The sequence below is a fragment of the Otolemur garnettii genome, unplaced genomic scaffold (assembly GCF_000181295.1).
Source record: "Otolemur garnettii isolate 467f Iridium unplaced genomic scaffold, OtoGar3 scaffold00007, whole genome shotgun sequence".
NCBI lineage: Eukaryota > Metazoa > Chordata > Mammalia > Primates > Galagidae > Otolemur > Otolemur garnettii.
In genome coordinates, this window is record NW_003852402.1 from 16,411,938 (window position 1) to 16,429,057 (window position 17,120).

The following is a 17,120-nucleotide window of genomic DNA, read 5'->3' on the forward strand; positions in this document are numbered from 1 at the left end:
TCTTTTTTTTTTTGAGACAGAGTCTCATTATGTCGCCATTGGTAGAGTGCCATAGAGTCGCAGCTCACAGTAGCCTCAAACTCTTTGGCTCAAGCCATCCTCTTGCCTTAGCCTCCCGAGTAACTGGGACTACAGGCCGCTGGCACAACACCTGGCTATTTATTTTTGTTGTTGCAGTTGTCGTCGTTTAGCTGGCCTGGGCTGGGTTCAACCCCGCCAGACTGGGTGCTACAGGCACCAAGCTGAGGAGTATCATTTTTGAGGACTGACAATGGCACGTTTCATTTTTCATGTGAAAAGTGTCCAGACTTTAAGACCAAGTCGTCCCTTACTCTGCAGATTCATAAACATGCTGATGAAAGCTATAGTTCCTGCTTTCACACATGTCTGTTGACCAATACTGTGACTATTGTGGGTGGCTCACCAGCAGCTGCCCTCCTCCTGCCATGTCTGGCCTTGGCAATCACTGTTTATTGAGTATCAGCCTCTGGGAGCTGGTGATTAAGTGACCACTGTGCTTCCTGCTATTCCTGAAGGTACCTGTGGTGGAGACGCACCCAGGCTTTCAGCGCCCCACCTCTGCGAGGGTGGGTGTCTGCCTTCTCTGGCCCTGATTTAATTAAATCATGATTCAGCCCTCATGCCTGCATTCTCAGGTTCTGTGTTCTGTGTGCAGGTTTTTGAAAACATGACAGTGAACTCTAAAGCAATATTGAGGGTGAGGCCACGCTGTGGCTGTGGAAGCCAGTGTCATCCCATCTGTTCATTTGCTCATCTGAGTTTTATAGGGATTATGTCAGCCATGGCCCTTAGGAGCTCACAGAATAGCAGAGAAGTTAAGGCATGGATGTAGAATATGAATTCCAGAGGAATTCCGGGAGGGGAAGGAGAGGAGTCACCATGATGTTGTGCTGTAGAAACACAGTCTACTCATTTCATAGATTAATGGTTAATATTCATTTTGATATTAACATTTCAGGGGTTTATAATGGTATTTGCTGTGCTGATCTCTGTATGATTCCAAGGTCGTAGGCCAGAACCTCCCCCTGCATATGTGACCTTGCCTTAGGCTAATCCCAGTCATCTGTTTTTGTCCTATGGTAACTAAGGACGTTGGTGTACATGCTTTCCCAGGGTGTCTGGGGAACAGGTGAGGCTGTCAGTAGTGCTGATGGCATCTACGAGGCTTCTCAGTGTAAAGGGTGGATCTGGGTGCCCACCACCCTGGCAGCGTGGGCTTCAGATCAAACAGATGAGCTAGGGCCATGCTCGAGAGAATCCCCATGTCCACACTGAGTATTTTCTCTTTTTTCATAACCTAGGCTTGCCACTGTTAACCCCTTAACCATTAGGCTTGTAAAGTGGAGCAGTCCATATCAAATATCTAGGTTTGGGAAAGCCATAGCCTTAAGAAGGATGGAAACTTGAACTATTCAGGGTGGGATGGCTGTAAGTGTGCCTAACACACAGAAACCCCCTCCTTCCTCTTTCCGTACTCCTGCCCTTAGGGTTGTCACAGGACCCAGACTTTGGGGAAGTGAATATTATACAGGTGTCACAGGAAGTAAAGGAATTCCTTCCATTGGTGCCCCAAAGCCAGCAACCATAATATCATTTTCAAACTGCACAGTCCTCAGGCCTTGTAGAGGCCACTCTCTCCTGGGCAGAGAAAACACCTGTCACAGAACATCGGGGAGCGGGAGGGTCCTCACACGAGCTGAGCACTCACATGGTGCCAGGACCCTGCTGCATCTTTTATGCATGTAATCCTCTATCATATCGTAGCGGGCTTACAAGAGGCTTTTAAGGGTCTTTAGCCCAATTTTCCCTCTGCGACCTTAGCCAGCCAGCTGTGTCCAGACCTGCACGGGACTCTGGGTAGACGGGTAAGCTTGTCATGCTGTGCCATAGTGGGCGTTCATCAGTTTTTTGCTAGTGCCAAGTTGAGTAAACTTAGCCCTTGCCCTCAGGAAACTCAACTTTCTAGAATTCAGGTAAGAAAAAGTTGCTGTTGCTAACATAAAAAATAATTATCAATAGTCGTTATTGAGACATTTGGTATGTACCAAGCACTTGACTTCCATCATTGCTGATACTCAGAGCCTTTCAGCAAGATGGCTAGGTTTCATCCTCCCCGTGTCACAAGTGCACTTGGGACCTGGGAGTAACCCAGCCAGTGTGGCCAGTTTGAAAGAGAGGCTTCCAGTGCTGCAGTGAGCCGCCCCCACGTTATTGGGTGCACATTTACTGAACTCACGGATCATTTTCCCCAGGTGATTTTCAGCATATCATAATCATATCTTTCAGATTAACTTCTTTAAGAAGGGAGCAGAGATGTTTTCCAAACACATGGACAGCTTTTTATCCTCCGTTGCAGACATGATTCAAAGGTAATGCTGTGCCCTGACCTGAGTCTCAGGGGCCTTGTATTTTCCTGTTGAACTTACATCTCTGGGAGGTGGGGGGAGGGCTCTGATTGCCGGAGCCCCGGAGAGCCCCTGCCCACTCCGGGGACTCTCCTCATGACACTTGCTGAGGTTTGTGAGTATTTGGGCACACAGTTGAAGAGTCTGTGATTTCTGCAGTTCCCGACTGGGGTGGAGCCCAGAGCCCTTCCCATGACACTCAAGGACTGAAATAAAAGATGAAAACATCCTCAGTGGCACTTCTCCAGTAAGCCCCCAGTCCTCAGGGTCTCTTTCCGTTACTATTCCGGTCCCACCTGTTATAACCTGTGAGTCTGGCTCAGGTTTGCTATGGATTTGCGGGAGCTCTTTGCCTTTGTCTTTGTGGGCTGATGGGAGTAGCAGCCAGAAGTGCTGCAGCCATTCAGGAAACTGACCAGCGGATTAACATGTAATAGATAAGCAATGTGTTAACCCTTTATAGAGTTAACTTAACAAACTGTAAATGCTTAGTTTAAAAACAAGTCACTCTTCTCTCTTCTCATGGGAGGCACTTCCCATGCTCACTGGGTGCCATGGCTGGGGCTCCCTAAGCACTTGGCACCATTTCTGGAGTATAGGAACACATCTCTGTGCGTATTTGACAAATACCACATATATGAAATGGAAATAGGGGCTGTCTGCTCTGGCCCCTCCTGTGCTGGAGGTTTTGCTTTCCTCCTATCTATAATAAAATATTTCATTTTCGCTTACAAGAATGGAAATAGGAATACGGAATATTTTATTTCACATGGAAAAGGAAGAAAATGTTGCTCATTTTCTTGAAGACTGTGCATTTCAAAATACCTTGTGAAGGGCAAACAGTGGAATTTATTTAGGCAGAAGTCTACATAAAATGCTCTGAAAATAAAAAATGAATCCCATGAGAAACGATTGCTGAGCATTCAGACTCGAGGGGAGAGGGAAAGTGCATCCTCCCTCCGGAAGGTCACTGAGCTGTTCTGTTCTGGGTAGTTGGCACCGTGAGTGATATAGGCTAGATTCCTAATAATGCTAGAAAGCACTTTGTGAAATCTGATGGTGCTTTCTTGCCTTTTATTGTTTATTAGCCCCTGGGAATGTTAGGAGGAAGTAAAAGATGAGTGCATGTTAAATCGTCACTTCATAGCAGTCCCCTGTCCCCTCTGTCTTTCACTGTTCTCATCCTACCGTAACCCTTAGAATTCTGTGGCTTTTGGTGTTTCTGGGAGAACCATCCCTACTTCTTATTTTCGTGTACTAGGTTATTTTATTACAGGATGGCAGGGCCTCTGTGCCATACCTTTGAGATGCCACAGTGCACTCCTTTGCAGATCCGAGAGCCTGTGTCTTCCCTTCTTGTCAGCAATTTCCTGAACTGCTGCTAGACCCACTGAAGCGTAGCACCAGCCTTCCCGAGAGGACCACAACCCAGCGTTAAAATCCAAGCCCGCGCTGGGGTATGTGGCCTTCTCTGTGCAGACTGGGTGTTACAGAGCACCCCCTGCTGCCTGACAAGTTCTAGGGGTAACAGGCAGCAGATGGAGTTCCCAGAGTGCACTTTTTGGTTCAGACAGCTACGTCATTGTTTCAGAAGGCTTATTTCCCTGTCACTTGCATTTTCTGTTGGTGAGCCGATAAATACGGCCACCCTTCTCCAAATCAGGAGGTGGTTTCACTGCCCCTTTGCCGCACATTCGCAGCCAGCCAGCCCAGGGAGGCCTCGGAATGGGGTCTGGTGCTATGCCATTCTCAAAGTGTGAGAGGATTCGGCACCCAGACAGGACAGCATGGTTTCCAACACACCTGTGGAGCTTTTTGCTGCCTTAGCCCAATAGTGACACCTTCCTATGTTTTTCTTGAATCCTTCTCCTGCTCCTGTATGTGTGTGTGTATATATACAGGAGAACTTCCATAGGCTGACCACCCAAGGGACTGTAACAAACTGGTCAGCATCCAGAGGTGTTCATCATAAGGAGCCAGGCCTGCTGCACTGACACGTGCATGTGGTCATGTCCGGTCTGAAAATCAGGTCAACCTGAGGTGGTCAGTGTAGGGCAGTGGTCACCTATGGATATTCTACTGCATTTTAATGAGGGGAAACATGCCTTTGTTATTTTTAAGGAGAACCAGTTGAAAGCAGGTGCTTCTCCACCCTGTTCCTGGAGTCTTGGTGGCTGCAGCCTGCGCCTGCCTGTGGTGGGGAGCGCAGGCAGGGCGTTACTAAACCCTCTGAGGTCCGATGCAGGATGTCCTTTTGGTGCCCAGGAGCTTTTTTGTGGGGAGAGGATCTTCTCTTCTGTCACATCTCCAAAGCTTCTCACCCACAAAAGCTCCAAGCGGGCTCACTGCCCTCGGCTCCCTTACCCCTTTCTTCCTCTTCATCTGTCCCTCAGCCAGGCCAGGGACAGCAGGTTGAGCTAATGAGGCTTGTTCTCCATCTTTCCTGTCCAGGGTCACCAGGTAGAGTTCCTAGTTATCCCCTTCAAAGTCCGAAAAGCCAAAATTAGCTTAGATTGGCTGCTTGTACTGAGCCGCCTTAGAGAAGAGGGGAGTGTGGATACACACAAGCCGAAAGCATCTTAACTGCAGAAGAGGGAAAATCCTAAGGATGAAGAATTTGCTCAGAGAAACACTCGCCTCACTGGGCCCTCGTTCCTTCTGCTTTTAACATTTGTAGTTCTGTTTTATGTCCTTTAACACAGTGGAGAAGTGGGCATGACCTCTGAAGTCTGCTTCCTCGGATGGATGGGCCCTGTTGGGCAGATTTTGTTTAGGGCTTTATAACCACAACTGTCACCACTGGCTGGCCTCTTGAGGCTTCACTTTGTGGAGAAAGAGGGCAGTTGCTGTTTCAAGCTAAAGCTACGAGGCTTTCTAGGATCTAAGTACCAGCCTGGACCTTTGGGCCACTTACCCTATTGCAGTCAGCACTTGGCCAGCATGCATAGCTGGCCTATGCAGCGTTGGGGCAGGCACATGGTTGTTAAAAAAGGAAAAGCATTGCCCTTGGCTTTTTTGTTACGCCTTAGTACTACTTCCTGGTCACTTTCCTGTCCCCAGTGGTTGTCTCTACCACCCTTGCCTAAGCCAAGACGGGGTGCAGGAATGATGACTATTTCATATTTTCCATCATGGGACTTTGACAGGCAGCCTGCACATACAGCCCCTACAGACGGGCTCACTACATCTTTCCTCCCGTAATTTATAGCCGCAGTGCTAAGCATGGTTACCTCTTCATCAGCAGCAAAACTGTTCAGCTGGGTTCAGACATACTCGGTGCTATTTCTTATTCTGTTTTGTTTTAAAATAGCAGTAACATAAGACTTGAGTAATGCAGAACTGAGTCCCCATGATCTGTAGTTTTAGGGGCCTTGAGTACAAGAGTAGGAGGCTGGCAGCTCCCTCTTGAGGAGGGAAGCCTTGCAGAGTAGGGTGGGGACTGCCAGCAGCTGCTGAGTGCTGGGCTGGCCCGTGCTGAGTGGCTGACCCAGCCCTTTCTGTCTTAAGCATTCAGGTAGAACTGGAAGCCGAAGCAGAGAAGATGCGGGTGTCCCAGCAGGAATTACTTTCTGTTGATGAATCCATTTATACTCCAGACTTTGATGTGGCTACACCACAAATCAACAGGAATCTCATCCAGAAGGCTGGTTACCTTAACCTCAGAAAGTGAGAATGCCCCTTTCTGCCTCTTTCTCTAAAATCTGTTTTCCTTAGGATGTGGCTGAAAAGCACCCCACTCTAAGTGCCCCGCTACAGTGTGAAGGCCCAGGTGGGTAGGCTCAGGGGAGAGTGCCCAGGGCAGCACCCCTCCCCGGAACACAGGAAGCCTCTGGAGCCCAGGTCCCAGACTGCACTGAGGGATGCGGCTAGCACGGGGGTCGTGTAAGGAAGAACCCAGGGGCATGGGCTCCAGGACATGCAGGCCACCATTATCCCTGGTCACCAGGGCCCTTTGTAAACAGACCACTCGTAACTATTGTCATTAACTGGGCCACTGACAGTTTTCCTCTGAGGCTAGAGTTGGGGCCACCAGAGCAGCCGCTGTGGTGGTTTGGTGTGAGTGCCACTGAGTGGCACCAGGCACTGGCTGGGCTGAGCCCCAGTCTCGCCACCTGTCAGTGGAGCTGGTGTCCGAGCCTCCTTCATAAGCTGTCACAGGGACCAAATGAGGCCGTTCCTATCGGGTAGCAAGCACACAAATGTTAGGCCTTGGCACTTTGGGGAAATGACCCTAGCAGGAAACCCAGTGCCTCGAGTCTAGTTCCTACTGAGCTGTTAACCCTTGTGATCTTTCCCAGTGGAGAACACACACAGAGGAACTGCCAGCTGCGTTCTCCCCAGGGTGGGGCTTCTCAGAGGTCTTTGAGCTTGAGATCGCAGCTGAGTCTAGATGTGAGCTCAAGGTTCTGGTGTTATCTGCCAGGAACTAGACTTTCCTTTCAGAAGCAGTGCACAAAACTAGAGCAACCTCCAGAGGGAGCAAAACCTCAGCTGCCACGAGCCCCAGGAGAGGGGGTGCTGTGAGCTCGGGCACTGCTGCTTGGTACATTCAGAGCATGCAGCTCCCCATCTCACACAGCTTCTGGGTTTAAGTTCTTCGTGCTGATGGACTAATTCTGCGTCCAGATAGTGGGTCTAGAAGCCCGTATACAGCTGCAGTGGGAGGGGCGGATCCGCCCACATATCTGGAGGTGGCCTGGGACTGCCATTGCCCTTGGGAGCAGAGCCCATAACGGCCCAGATCATTCAAGCTAACTTGGCCTCTTCTGCTGTTCTTTCAGATGAAGGATTTTCAAAGCAGTTTTGCTTTAATGTAAAGAAACCCATTATTTCTAAAATGCCACCAGTACTCATCAAGAGGCAGCAGGGCTAGGAGGCGCAGCTCATGCTTTCTCCTACTAATTGGCTCTTTATAACCTAATTCATGCAGCAAAACAGGGCTGGTCACCACCACCTGGGAGAGGCTCTACTTCTTCACCCAGGGCGGGAATCTCATGTGTCAGCCCAGGGGAGCCGTGGCTGGAGGCTTGATCCAGGACCTGGACAACTGCTCGGTGATGGCTGTGGACTGTGAAGACCGGCGATACTGCTTCCAGATCACCGCTCCTAATGGGAAATCGTAGGCCTGGGGGCTTCACCTGGGCGGAGAGCAGTGTAGTTCTCCCCTCTACACACTTCCTAGAGCATCCCTAGTGTGTCCCCATGTGCCAGCCCTTCAGAGAGTAGCTCTGTTGAGGGTGTTGCTCACTGTTCAGGATGAGGATTTTATACTCTTCAGAGAAGCCCTGGGGCCCACATGGGATCCGACCTTCCTTATTTCAAAAGTCCCAGAGGTCTGTCTGTGGCTTTGGAGAAGAGATGACACGTGAAAGTGACAGAAGTAGTTTCACATAGGTTCTAAGTGGGGGAAAGGAGGCTGTGGCTCCTCCTAGCCTAGTCCACACAAGCATTTGTGTTTCTATTATGGCAGGGTGGGATACGGTGGGGTAAGGAAGAACTGCCAGAGGAGGCTATTTTTCCAGCTGAATGGGAGCTGCCATGCTGCTCCCACATACCCCATGTGCCTTAGGACCCAGAAGAGGTCATACTTTAAATTTACAGGGGTGTCCAGCCTTTTTTTCTTTTCTGCCACACATTTGAAGAAGAGTTGTCTTGGGCCGCACAGTAAATACACAAACACTAACGAAAGCTGACAAGCAAAAACAAAGGCCCATGCGTGCATTTTGAGATCTCTGACACCACAAACAAGCAACAGAGGCCTCACATCATCTGCATGCAGCCCATCATGGCAGCCTTGGAGTCATTCACAGTAGATCCTGGGCCAGGGGGATCCCTTGTTCTCCAGAGCGGTGGTTTCCAGACTGCCCTAAGGAGTTGTGAACCCCATGGAGGTGCTTTAGGGTCACCTGCCTGTGGGGAGAGGCTGGCCCTATCCCTTAGTGAGAGCTGCTATACTGTTGCTTTCTACATTGGGGTTCTAAGTTAAGATTTTATCTAGACAGCGGGGTGGGGTGGGGGGACAGTGCTGGGATGGTGTGAGTCATCTCTTACCCCAAGTTGGCAGAGCAATTTTAGACCTGATCCTTCCTCCTGATGGGAAATGGCATAGGAACAAAGATTCCTGAGTCTAGACATGAACCCTTAGGTATTTGACCCTCACTTCAGGGATAAGAGCTATGTTACCCACCCACCATGGTTGTTAGGAGCTAGGAACTAGCAGACGTGGAGTCCGTTTAAGGAGTTAAGGGGCTGCCACAAAGACAGGGCAGTGCTGATATCTTGCCCCTGGTACCCCTTAGCCTAGGTCTGGGAAAGCAGTGAACTTGCTGCCAGCCCTTCTTGGGGTGTGGTTGGAGAAGTGGCAGGCTTTGGATCATCCAAGAGGTCAGTAAGATGGTCCTCACTGTAGAATCATAGGCTGGAAGGGGCTAAAAGATCTGAGGCCCAGAGAACGTGTCTGTCCAGGGTAATGTAGTACATTAGCAGCAGAACCAGACCTGGAATCCCATTTTCTTTCCTCCCCATCAAGCTGCCCTCATGGCCCTTTCCTTTGGGAGCCCAGCTGAGTTCAGTTCATGTAGAATAATCCTCAGTCACTGAGATCTAGGAAGTACCTAATTACTTAGATGCATTTTGTTTCAGGGGAATAATCCTCCAGGCAGAGAGCAGAAAGGAGAACGAAGAGGTACAGACTTTGTTTGTCCCGCCTCTTTCCTGGTGTGGTGGGTGACTGTGGGATTCAGTGTTCTTTTTGAATGTTCTCTACAGTGGATCTGCGCAATAAACAACATCTCCAGACAGATCTACCTGACCGACAATCCAGAGGTAATCGTAGCTCCTGCACCCTAGCCCTCTCCTCTGCACGCTGACAGCTGCCTCCCGGGACTGAGCATGCCTTCCTGTGGATTTTTAGGCAGTCGCCATCAAGTTGAATGAGACAGCTCTCCAAGCAGTCACTCCTATTACAAGTTTTGGCAAAAAACAAGAAAACTCGTGCCCCAGGTAACTAAAGGACAAAAGAAAACTAGCTTTTGTGGAGCAATTCATGGATTAGGAATTTGAAAGGAGTTACTGAATCTGCACAAACCACCCAGGCACCCTGTTCAGCCTGTTAGAAGCAGTAACTACGGCCAGGGAAGGTTCACTGTTGTCCTAGGTTCACACCACGTGTGAGGTGGTGTGAACATGTATGTGAGAGGACTCTGCCCTGTCTGCTGTCAGCATCCCCATCTTTCTCGCTGGCCCATACCCCTGCATTCAGAGCCATCAGGACTTGCGTTCAGGGTCCTTCTGGTCAGGAGTTCTCCCCTCATTTTCTATCAGCAACAAACTAATGTAATCAAAACAAATTTTTTGGATTAAGGAACAAAATTGTCTTTTGTGTGTTTTTGCTGCTGCTAGACCTCATCTATATACCTACTGCTATCATCATATATAGATTTTGTACTCAGATTTTCACATATGTATTTTTTACTACTTCTACAGTTTTCATAATTGTTCCATTGAAGAACTAGACACATTCTTTCATCACTGGCTACTGAATGGTTGTCTCCCCTCCTTCGTTTGCTGTTACCATTTAGAGCAAACATTTCCACGCATACAGCTCTTCTTGTTGGGACGACTGCTTTATTTATTCCAGGAGTCCCATCATTTGCGTTAATGGGAATTTCCATTTGAGTAAATAATAGCAGGCTATATTACTTATGATGCTAATGAAAGCCAGGTATTAGAGGGCAAATTAAAATTATGATTATAATTGGCATCGCTCTAAATTTTAGTGGCCTGGTAGAAAGAACCGCATTAAATTTTAACCTGTATTATCTAGAGACCTCAGAAGGAAGTTATTAGAGCTCAGGGTGGTTAAATAATGTCCCAGGGTCTCACTGCTATGCACTGTGGAGCCAGCATTCACGCAGCTGGCACTGGGTACCTGAGAAGGAATGGTAGAAGGCAAGGCCAGGTGACAGGTCTGGGTCTGATTATGAAAGGCTGTGTGCCCACTTAGGCGTTACAGGCAGTAGAGGAGAACTGAGCTTTTCAGAAAACAGGTGACAGTCAGAATCAGGTTTAGAAAGATTGTTCTTGGTGACGCCCATAGTTCAGTGGGTAGGGCACCGGCCACATACACCGAGGCTGGTGGGTTTGAACCTGGCCTAGGCCTGCTAAAATGACAACAACTCCAACAAAAAAGCTAGCTAGGCATCGTGGTGGGCGCCCGTAGTCCCAGCTACTTGGGAGGCTGAGGCAAGAGAATCGCTTAAGCCCAAGAGTTTGAGGTATGATGCCACAGCACTCTACCCAGGGCGACAGTTTGAGACTCTGTCTCCAAAAAAAAAAAAAAAAGGAAAGAAAAAAGATTGTTCTGCAGCTCTCTATAGGATAAATTGGTAGGAGTTGGTGGTGAGAAGCGGCGGGAGAAAGACCCAGCGGGTCTGCTGTGGCAATAGCTGAAGCAGCACGAGAACCTGCAGAAAGTAAGTAAAAATGGGAAAGAGCACGTTGGAGAAACATTTCAGTGTTACGATTTCATGATTGTATAATTCTACAGTGGATAACAAGTCGCATGCTTATTAAATCTAACCCTAAGTTAAACACTGTTGAAAGAAAATGGAAATAAAGATCTAGTGAGTGAGGTTATGTTAGCCTTTTCCTATCTGTCTTCTCTTTTGTAAAGTCACAAAAATGTTTGCTGCACACAGTGCAGAGAACACTAGATTGGGAGTTAGGAGACCTGGATCCTGGGGCTAGCTCTGCCTGTGCATAGCTAGGTGTCCAGGAGCAAGCCAGCCAGGTCTCCAGGCCTTCATCTCCTCCACTTTGTGACAGGAAGAGACCAGGACACCTTCCCAGGGCCCTTCTGGGTCAAACATGCCATCTTTCCAGGGTGCTGTTGTTTGGAGGTCTTAGACTTAGGAGTTATAAGTAGTTTTCTAAAAAGACATAATTTGTAGCCCATATTTTTTAGTATCTCATTTTTTCTCCTGTTCTAGAAAGAATAAGTAAATCACATTCTTAAGAAATGTTTGACGTCAGTGAAGGAAAGTAGCAGAGAAATTGTGTCCTTGGGAACAAGGACATCATGTGTGGCCATCCGTTGTTCTGCAGTTAGTATCTACTGTTCATTTCATCCAGCTACTGAACAAAATATTTGAGTATTCACTGTGCGTCCAGGCCTGGCCTTGGTAATGAAACTTAGACTTACAAGGGAAGACAGACAAAGGGTAAGCAGTACTCAGTGAACTACGGGGTTGACCCTGTGCTGTCAAGGAGAGGAGAGAGAGAGGAGACCTGCACAGACTCAGGCTGCGGAGGTAATAGTCAGAATGCAAAGTGAAAGATGAGAAGTGGCTGGAGCTAGTGCACTCCCTGCTGCTTGCAGCAGAATCCTGGTGAATGCCTGAGGGCATATGCCTGGGTGAGTTGGAGGGGTGCCAGGGAGGATCCACTTTACATTTTCTGAAGTCAGTTCTCCACTCTGGAGAACGCAGAGCTATGTCAGTAAGTATCTGATGAGGAGACTGGCAGCAGTCCAGAAGATGACAGTTTAGACCAGGATTGTGGCAGAGATGAAAAATAGATGAAGTGGCACCTATTTTGGAGGTAAACCTATGAGACTTGTGATGGATGTGCAGCAGGAGGGGGCAGATCAAGGGGTGACCCTTGTGAGGGCTGAGCGCCTGGGCAGATGGTGTTTTTTAAAGACATGAAGAGCGTTCAGTTTTGGACATAGTGAGAAGTGGCATATGAATCACCCCAGGGAGTTGTCAAGCAGTCAACTGATGGTACAAGTCTGGAGCTCAAGAGGATGTCTGGGCTGGGCTTATGAATTGGGAACTTGTCGGTACCACACAGCAGGGAAAGGTCAGCCAGGGAGTGATGGTGCTGTGATAGAACCAGAACGGAGGGAAAGAGCCTGCAAAAGACCCTGAGAAGGAGCATCGGGAAGGGCCGGAGGAAAACCTGTGAAATGTGGGTGTCAACTCAGCACAGAGTTCCTGGCAGGGGAAAGGAAGCGCCAGCAGAAACCAAGAAGAGTTTCAAGGAAAGATCAGTTACAGTAGATGCTTTGAGAAGGCAGCTAAGAGGGTGTCCATTTAGTGGTGACATGTAGACCACAGGTCATCCTTTACATTATGCCACTCCTCTGTTCAGAGTCTTCAGTGGCTTCTGTACTGGAATCGAGAATCAAGAACAGTCCCCACCTGCGGCTTTGTTAATTTTTAAAGAGACAGGGTCTCGCTGTTGCTCAGGCTGGTATTCTGGTCTTGAACTCCTGAGCCCAAGTGACACAGCTGCCTTGGCCTCCCAGAGTGGTACTGAGATCCTCCACAGCTGGCCCTCCCTGATCTTGACTCTGGGGAGCCATCACCTTGGTTTCTCTCCTTGAAGCTGCTACTCTCACTTTTTCCCCAGTGCTTACCACTTCCTCACTTAGAGCCTCTCAGATCAGACAGCAGATGTGAGTCCACCACTTGGGACTACTGAGGCTGTGACATCCTGAGGAAACTTCTCTTTTTAATCTGGCTTCACCTGACTGAATGCCTTCAGAATTGCCCTGTTCCTCCAGAGGCCTCAGTTTACTTTTAACAACGGAGGTGAAACTAATGGCCCCCAAGGGCTCAGCGTGGGGATGGTATCTGCAGGCCTAGGAAGAGTCAGTGCCAGTCTAATACATATTCATTCAGCAGTTTTGAGTGCCTACTATGCTCCAAGTAATAAATAGCTATAGCCTTGACCCTCAAAAACCTCTCTCAGAGTGGAAAAGATACAAACAGAAGATTAGTAGATGCCATAACAAGTAGTCTAACACACAGTGCAGAATGCTGTGCAGCAAAGAGGTCTGTAGTGGGGTGATGTGAAGTTTTAGCCAAAGAGATGAATGAAATTTTAGGAAAATTTATTAGTAAAATAAATTGAGGAACTGATTAAAACCTCCCTTTTTTATTTGTAAAAGTCACATCAGCTTTCAAAAGTATTCACTTGATTATAAAAGCACAAGGTTAAAAAAGAATTTGATATTTCCCCATCCTGTTTTATACTCTAGCCAGAACCTGGAAAATTCCGAGGTGGAAAATGACCAGACTGTCCCCAAAGCCACAGCAAGTGTACCTGAAGCAGAACAACTGATCGCACCTGGAACACCTATTCAGTTTGACATCGTACTTCCTGCCACAGAATTCCTCGATCAGAACCGAGGGAGCAGGTATGGGCTCAGGGAGGTTACCTCTGGCAGAAGTGAAAATAAATTGGCCATCTTTTTGTGTTCCCACCTCCCACCAAAGACTACTGCCAGGCTGACTTTTAGCTGAAACTGTCATGACTAACTCTGGCTGTTCTCCTAGGCGTATCAACCCTTTTGGTGAAACTGAGGATGATTCCTTTCCAGAAGCGGAAGGTAAGTAGCCAGCTTGGTGTGCTCAAGGGGCATTAAAATATGTTGTGAAATCATGTTCTAGAGAGCTATCTATGATTTGGAGTATGAGCTGATGATGTATTATTCTCTGAAAATTCAGTAGGTCTCTGAAAATTTAGTAGGACACAGGCACGGGGCCAGGTCTTAGATAAAAATGAGGGGTGGTTTTCTTACAGCTTAAGGAAAGGTGGTTTGCGTACAGCTCTTTCACCATTACCTATACTTCAGCCCTTTTTGTAGCTCCTGCATAAACATGTTGCCACATCTAAATCTGGTATCACATTATTATTTTATATTTATAGAGATGTGATCAAACTATGTTGCCTAGGCTGGTCTAAGAATTCCCAGCTCATCTTCCCAAAGTGCTGAAATTACGTTTGGCCATGACATTTGTATAAAACACATTCAAAGATCATCAAATGGCCACATTACAGTGGCTATCTTGGTGAATCTGAATAATATGTATTTCATTTTAGAAAACCAAAGCACAAGTAATGCTTTTTGAAATTTGAAGATGTTATAAATGACATTTAGCTTGTTCAATGTTTTCTTGTTGATGTATATTCTTACTGTGTACTTAAGAACACACCCAATGGAACTGACCATAATCTACTACCCACCCAACTGAGCACACTTTGAGTCCCAGCCAAGGCATTTTACTAACCTTACAGGGTCATTTCTGGAGCTTGAGTATATTATCAAAATGAAATTCTATTTATTCAAATTTAAAAGTAGGCATTTTTTAAAATTGGGAATTCTTTATAGTTTTGGGGGAAAAAAATTTTTATGTTAATACAGGTTGTGCCTCACATCTGGCTCTCTCCACTTGTATCTAGCTGACCTTTCACACAGTCCACACAAACACCAAACTGTGGTCATATGGGGGTAGCCATTCATAACATCAGGTCTATGTTCCTAGTAGAATTTTTAATGCTTACTTTGGGGGGGATGGGAGTAAAAAGGGAAGCTTCTTAGTTTAAAATAAATGGGGAACTATTGTATTTGGGGAGTGATAATTATCTTTTAGATGTTCTTCATGATCTTCCAGTTATGGTTGCTGTTAGTTTTTTCAGATATGTGCTATTACCAACAAGCCAGTACTGCTCTCCACTGGTTTATGAAATACAGCACTGCCTTTTAGTAGTAAATATCATGTATGAATTTAATGAAACCCAACATCAGGTCTTATTTCCTGCAAATGATTTTTTTTTTAAAATAAGAGGACTTTATCAGTGAGCCAAAGTAATGAATTTTCTATTAGCTTAGTGAAGACATTCTTATTTTCACAGAAAAAAATGTATATACTGTCACCAAGAGTACCCTCTATGCTCCTAAGAGTGTAAATGCTAGAAGGATGTTCATCTGGTACAACTGTCTAATTTTATAGATGAAGAAAAAGAGGAGACTCTCTAGTCTAATGAAGTAGTTCCAAACAAACTGACAAAATGTAGGCACAAAATGTGGACAATAGAAGATTTCAGAGCTTTGGCAGTGCTGGTTCATAAAAGCAGTACGGAGAAGTTTTGGCTGAAAGTCCTGCAAAGAAGGGAGCCAAAACCTGGTGCAGCTGACTCTCAGACCAGTGTGTCTGACATGGTACGTGGACCAGCAGCAGGCAGGAGGCACACATGATGCTGAGCAGAACTCACTCTCTTGCAGATTCTCTTTTGCAACAGATGTTTTTAGTTCGGTTTTTGGGATCAATGGCTGTTAAAACAGACAGCACTACGGAAGTGATTTATGAAGCAATGAGACAAGTACTGGCTGCTCGGGCTATTCATAACATCTTCCGGATGACGGAGTCCCACCTAGTGGTCACCAGTCAAACCCTGAGGTACCTTCAGTTTATTTTCAGACCACCTTGAGGTGTCATCTGATTTTCCCTTGAACCAGGCTCCCCAGCCTGGAATGCTGGCGCATTTGTTTGACTGGATTAAGGGAAGGTGCTGCTGAGGTCTGTTCTGCCCTTACCTCATTTTTGTATTTTGATTTTATATGATAAATAGGGCAGAAGTTGTTCCCTTTAAAGACAAGAACTGGTATCATTAAAAATTCAGTGGTATTATTGTTTATAAAGATCCCACCAGTCTTGACTTACTGTGTGTTATATCTTAAGCTTGAAACGGAAGGCTTTTGGTTTCTTTCATTTCCAAGAGTGCTATTTATCTAATAAAAATAAACCATGAAAAAAACATGAATCTGCCTGAGTAACTGGACTGTCACAAGGAAAATATGATTAGCTTATTTGTTGGAGGGTCAAAGTACAGAGGCCATTGTTAACTACGTGATTTGGGGGTCTCAGGTATATGTAGGACCTACGTGACCATGAAGCCAAGGTTATGAGCACAGGCTTTGTGAAAAGCTGCACTGCCCAATAGCATAGCCACAGGTAGCATGTGCAGCCTTGCTAGTCTGAATTAAGATGTGTTGTCAGTTAAATGGTTTGACTGCTATGGAAAACAGTTTGGCAGTTTCTCAAAATGGTAAACATAGAATTACTACAAAATTTAACTCCTGAAGAGATACCCAAAAGAATAAAAACACAGGAGTTGAAACAAAAAACTTGCATATACACAAATGTTCATAGCAGTCCTTTTTGTAATAGCCAAAAGGCAGAAACAATCCAAAGTACATCAGCAAATGAATACAGAGAAACAAAATGTGAAATCTGAAATTTGAAATAGTTCTGGTCCCAAGCATAATCTGAAATTTGAAATAGTTCTGGTCCCAAGCATTTTGAATACAGGATACTTGACCTGTATTACATATAATAAAATATTACTCAGCCTTAAAAAGGAATGGAGTACTGATACACACTCCAGCATGGCTGCGAGTCAGAAACACTGTGCTAAGTAAAGGCCACCAGTCACAACAAGCCATGTTGTATGGTTCCATTTATGTGGAGCATGCAGGGTAGGAAACCCATGGAGACCAGAAGGCAGGCTAGAGGTTGCCAGAGGGTGGGAGGAACAGGGAGAGTGACGGCTTACTGGGGATGGAGTTGACTTTTGGGGTTGATGAAAATGTCTTATAACTAGATAGTGATAATGGTGCACAAAATGGTAAACACACTTAAATGTCGTATGTGCTTTACCACAGTGACCACAGTGAAAAGATACTCTCTTGTAGTGGAATAGGTTCTGAGACTATTCACAGGTCACACAGAAAACCAGACGATCTTAAGAGGCAAATCCAGGTTAACTGATTTAAGTAGCAAAATTTTGAAAGTCAGCTACAAGAAATTTTACAAAATACCTAAGGAAAGTTATTTCAACTTGAGC

General features: G+C 46.4%; 1 protein-coding gene across 2 annotated transcripts in view; it reads left to right on the forward strand.

Moving 5' to 3' along the window:
- APPL2 (adaptor protein, phosphotyrosine interacting with PH domain and leucine zipper 2) overlaps nt 1-17,120 on the forward strand; it is a 49,304-nt gene that overhangs the window by 26,979 nt on the left and 5,205 nt on the right. For both annotated transcript variants that reach the window (XM_003783284.2, XM_023509353.1), the window contains exons 9-17: nt 2,308-2,390; nt 5,934-6,092; nt 7,357-7,545; nt 9,069-9,111; nt 9,195-9,251; nt 9,340-9,428; nt 13,471-13,629; nt 13,769-13,821; nt 15,499-15,673. In XM_003783284.2, coding sequence (XP_003783332.1) covers nt 2,308-2,390; nt 5,934-6,092; nt 7,357-7,545; nt 9,069-9,111; nt 9,195-9,251; nt 9,340-9,428; nt 13,471-13,629; nt 13,769-13,821; nt 15,499-15,673 — 1,007 coding nt within the window. The remainder of the gene's footprint in view (nt 1-2,307; nt 2,391-5,933; nt 6,093-7,356; nt 7,546-9,068; nt 9,112-9,194; nt 9,252-9,339; nt 9,429-13,470; nt 13,630-13,768; nt 13,822-15,498; nt 15,674-17,120) is intronic.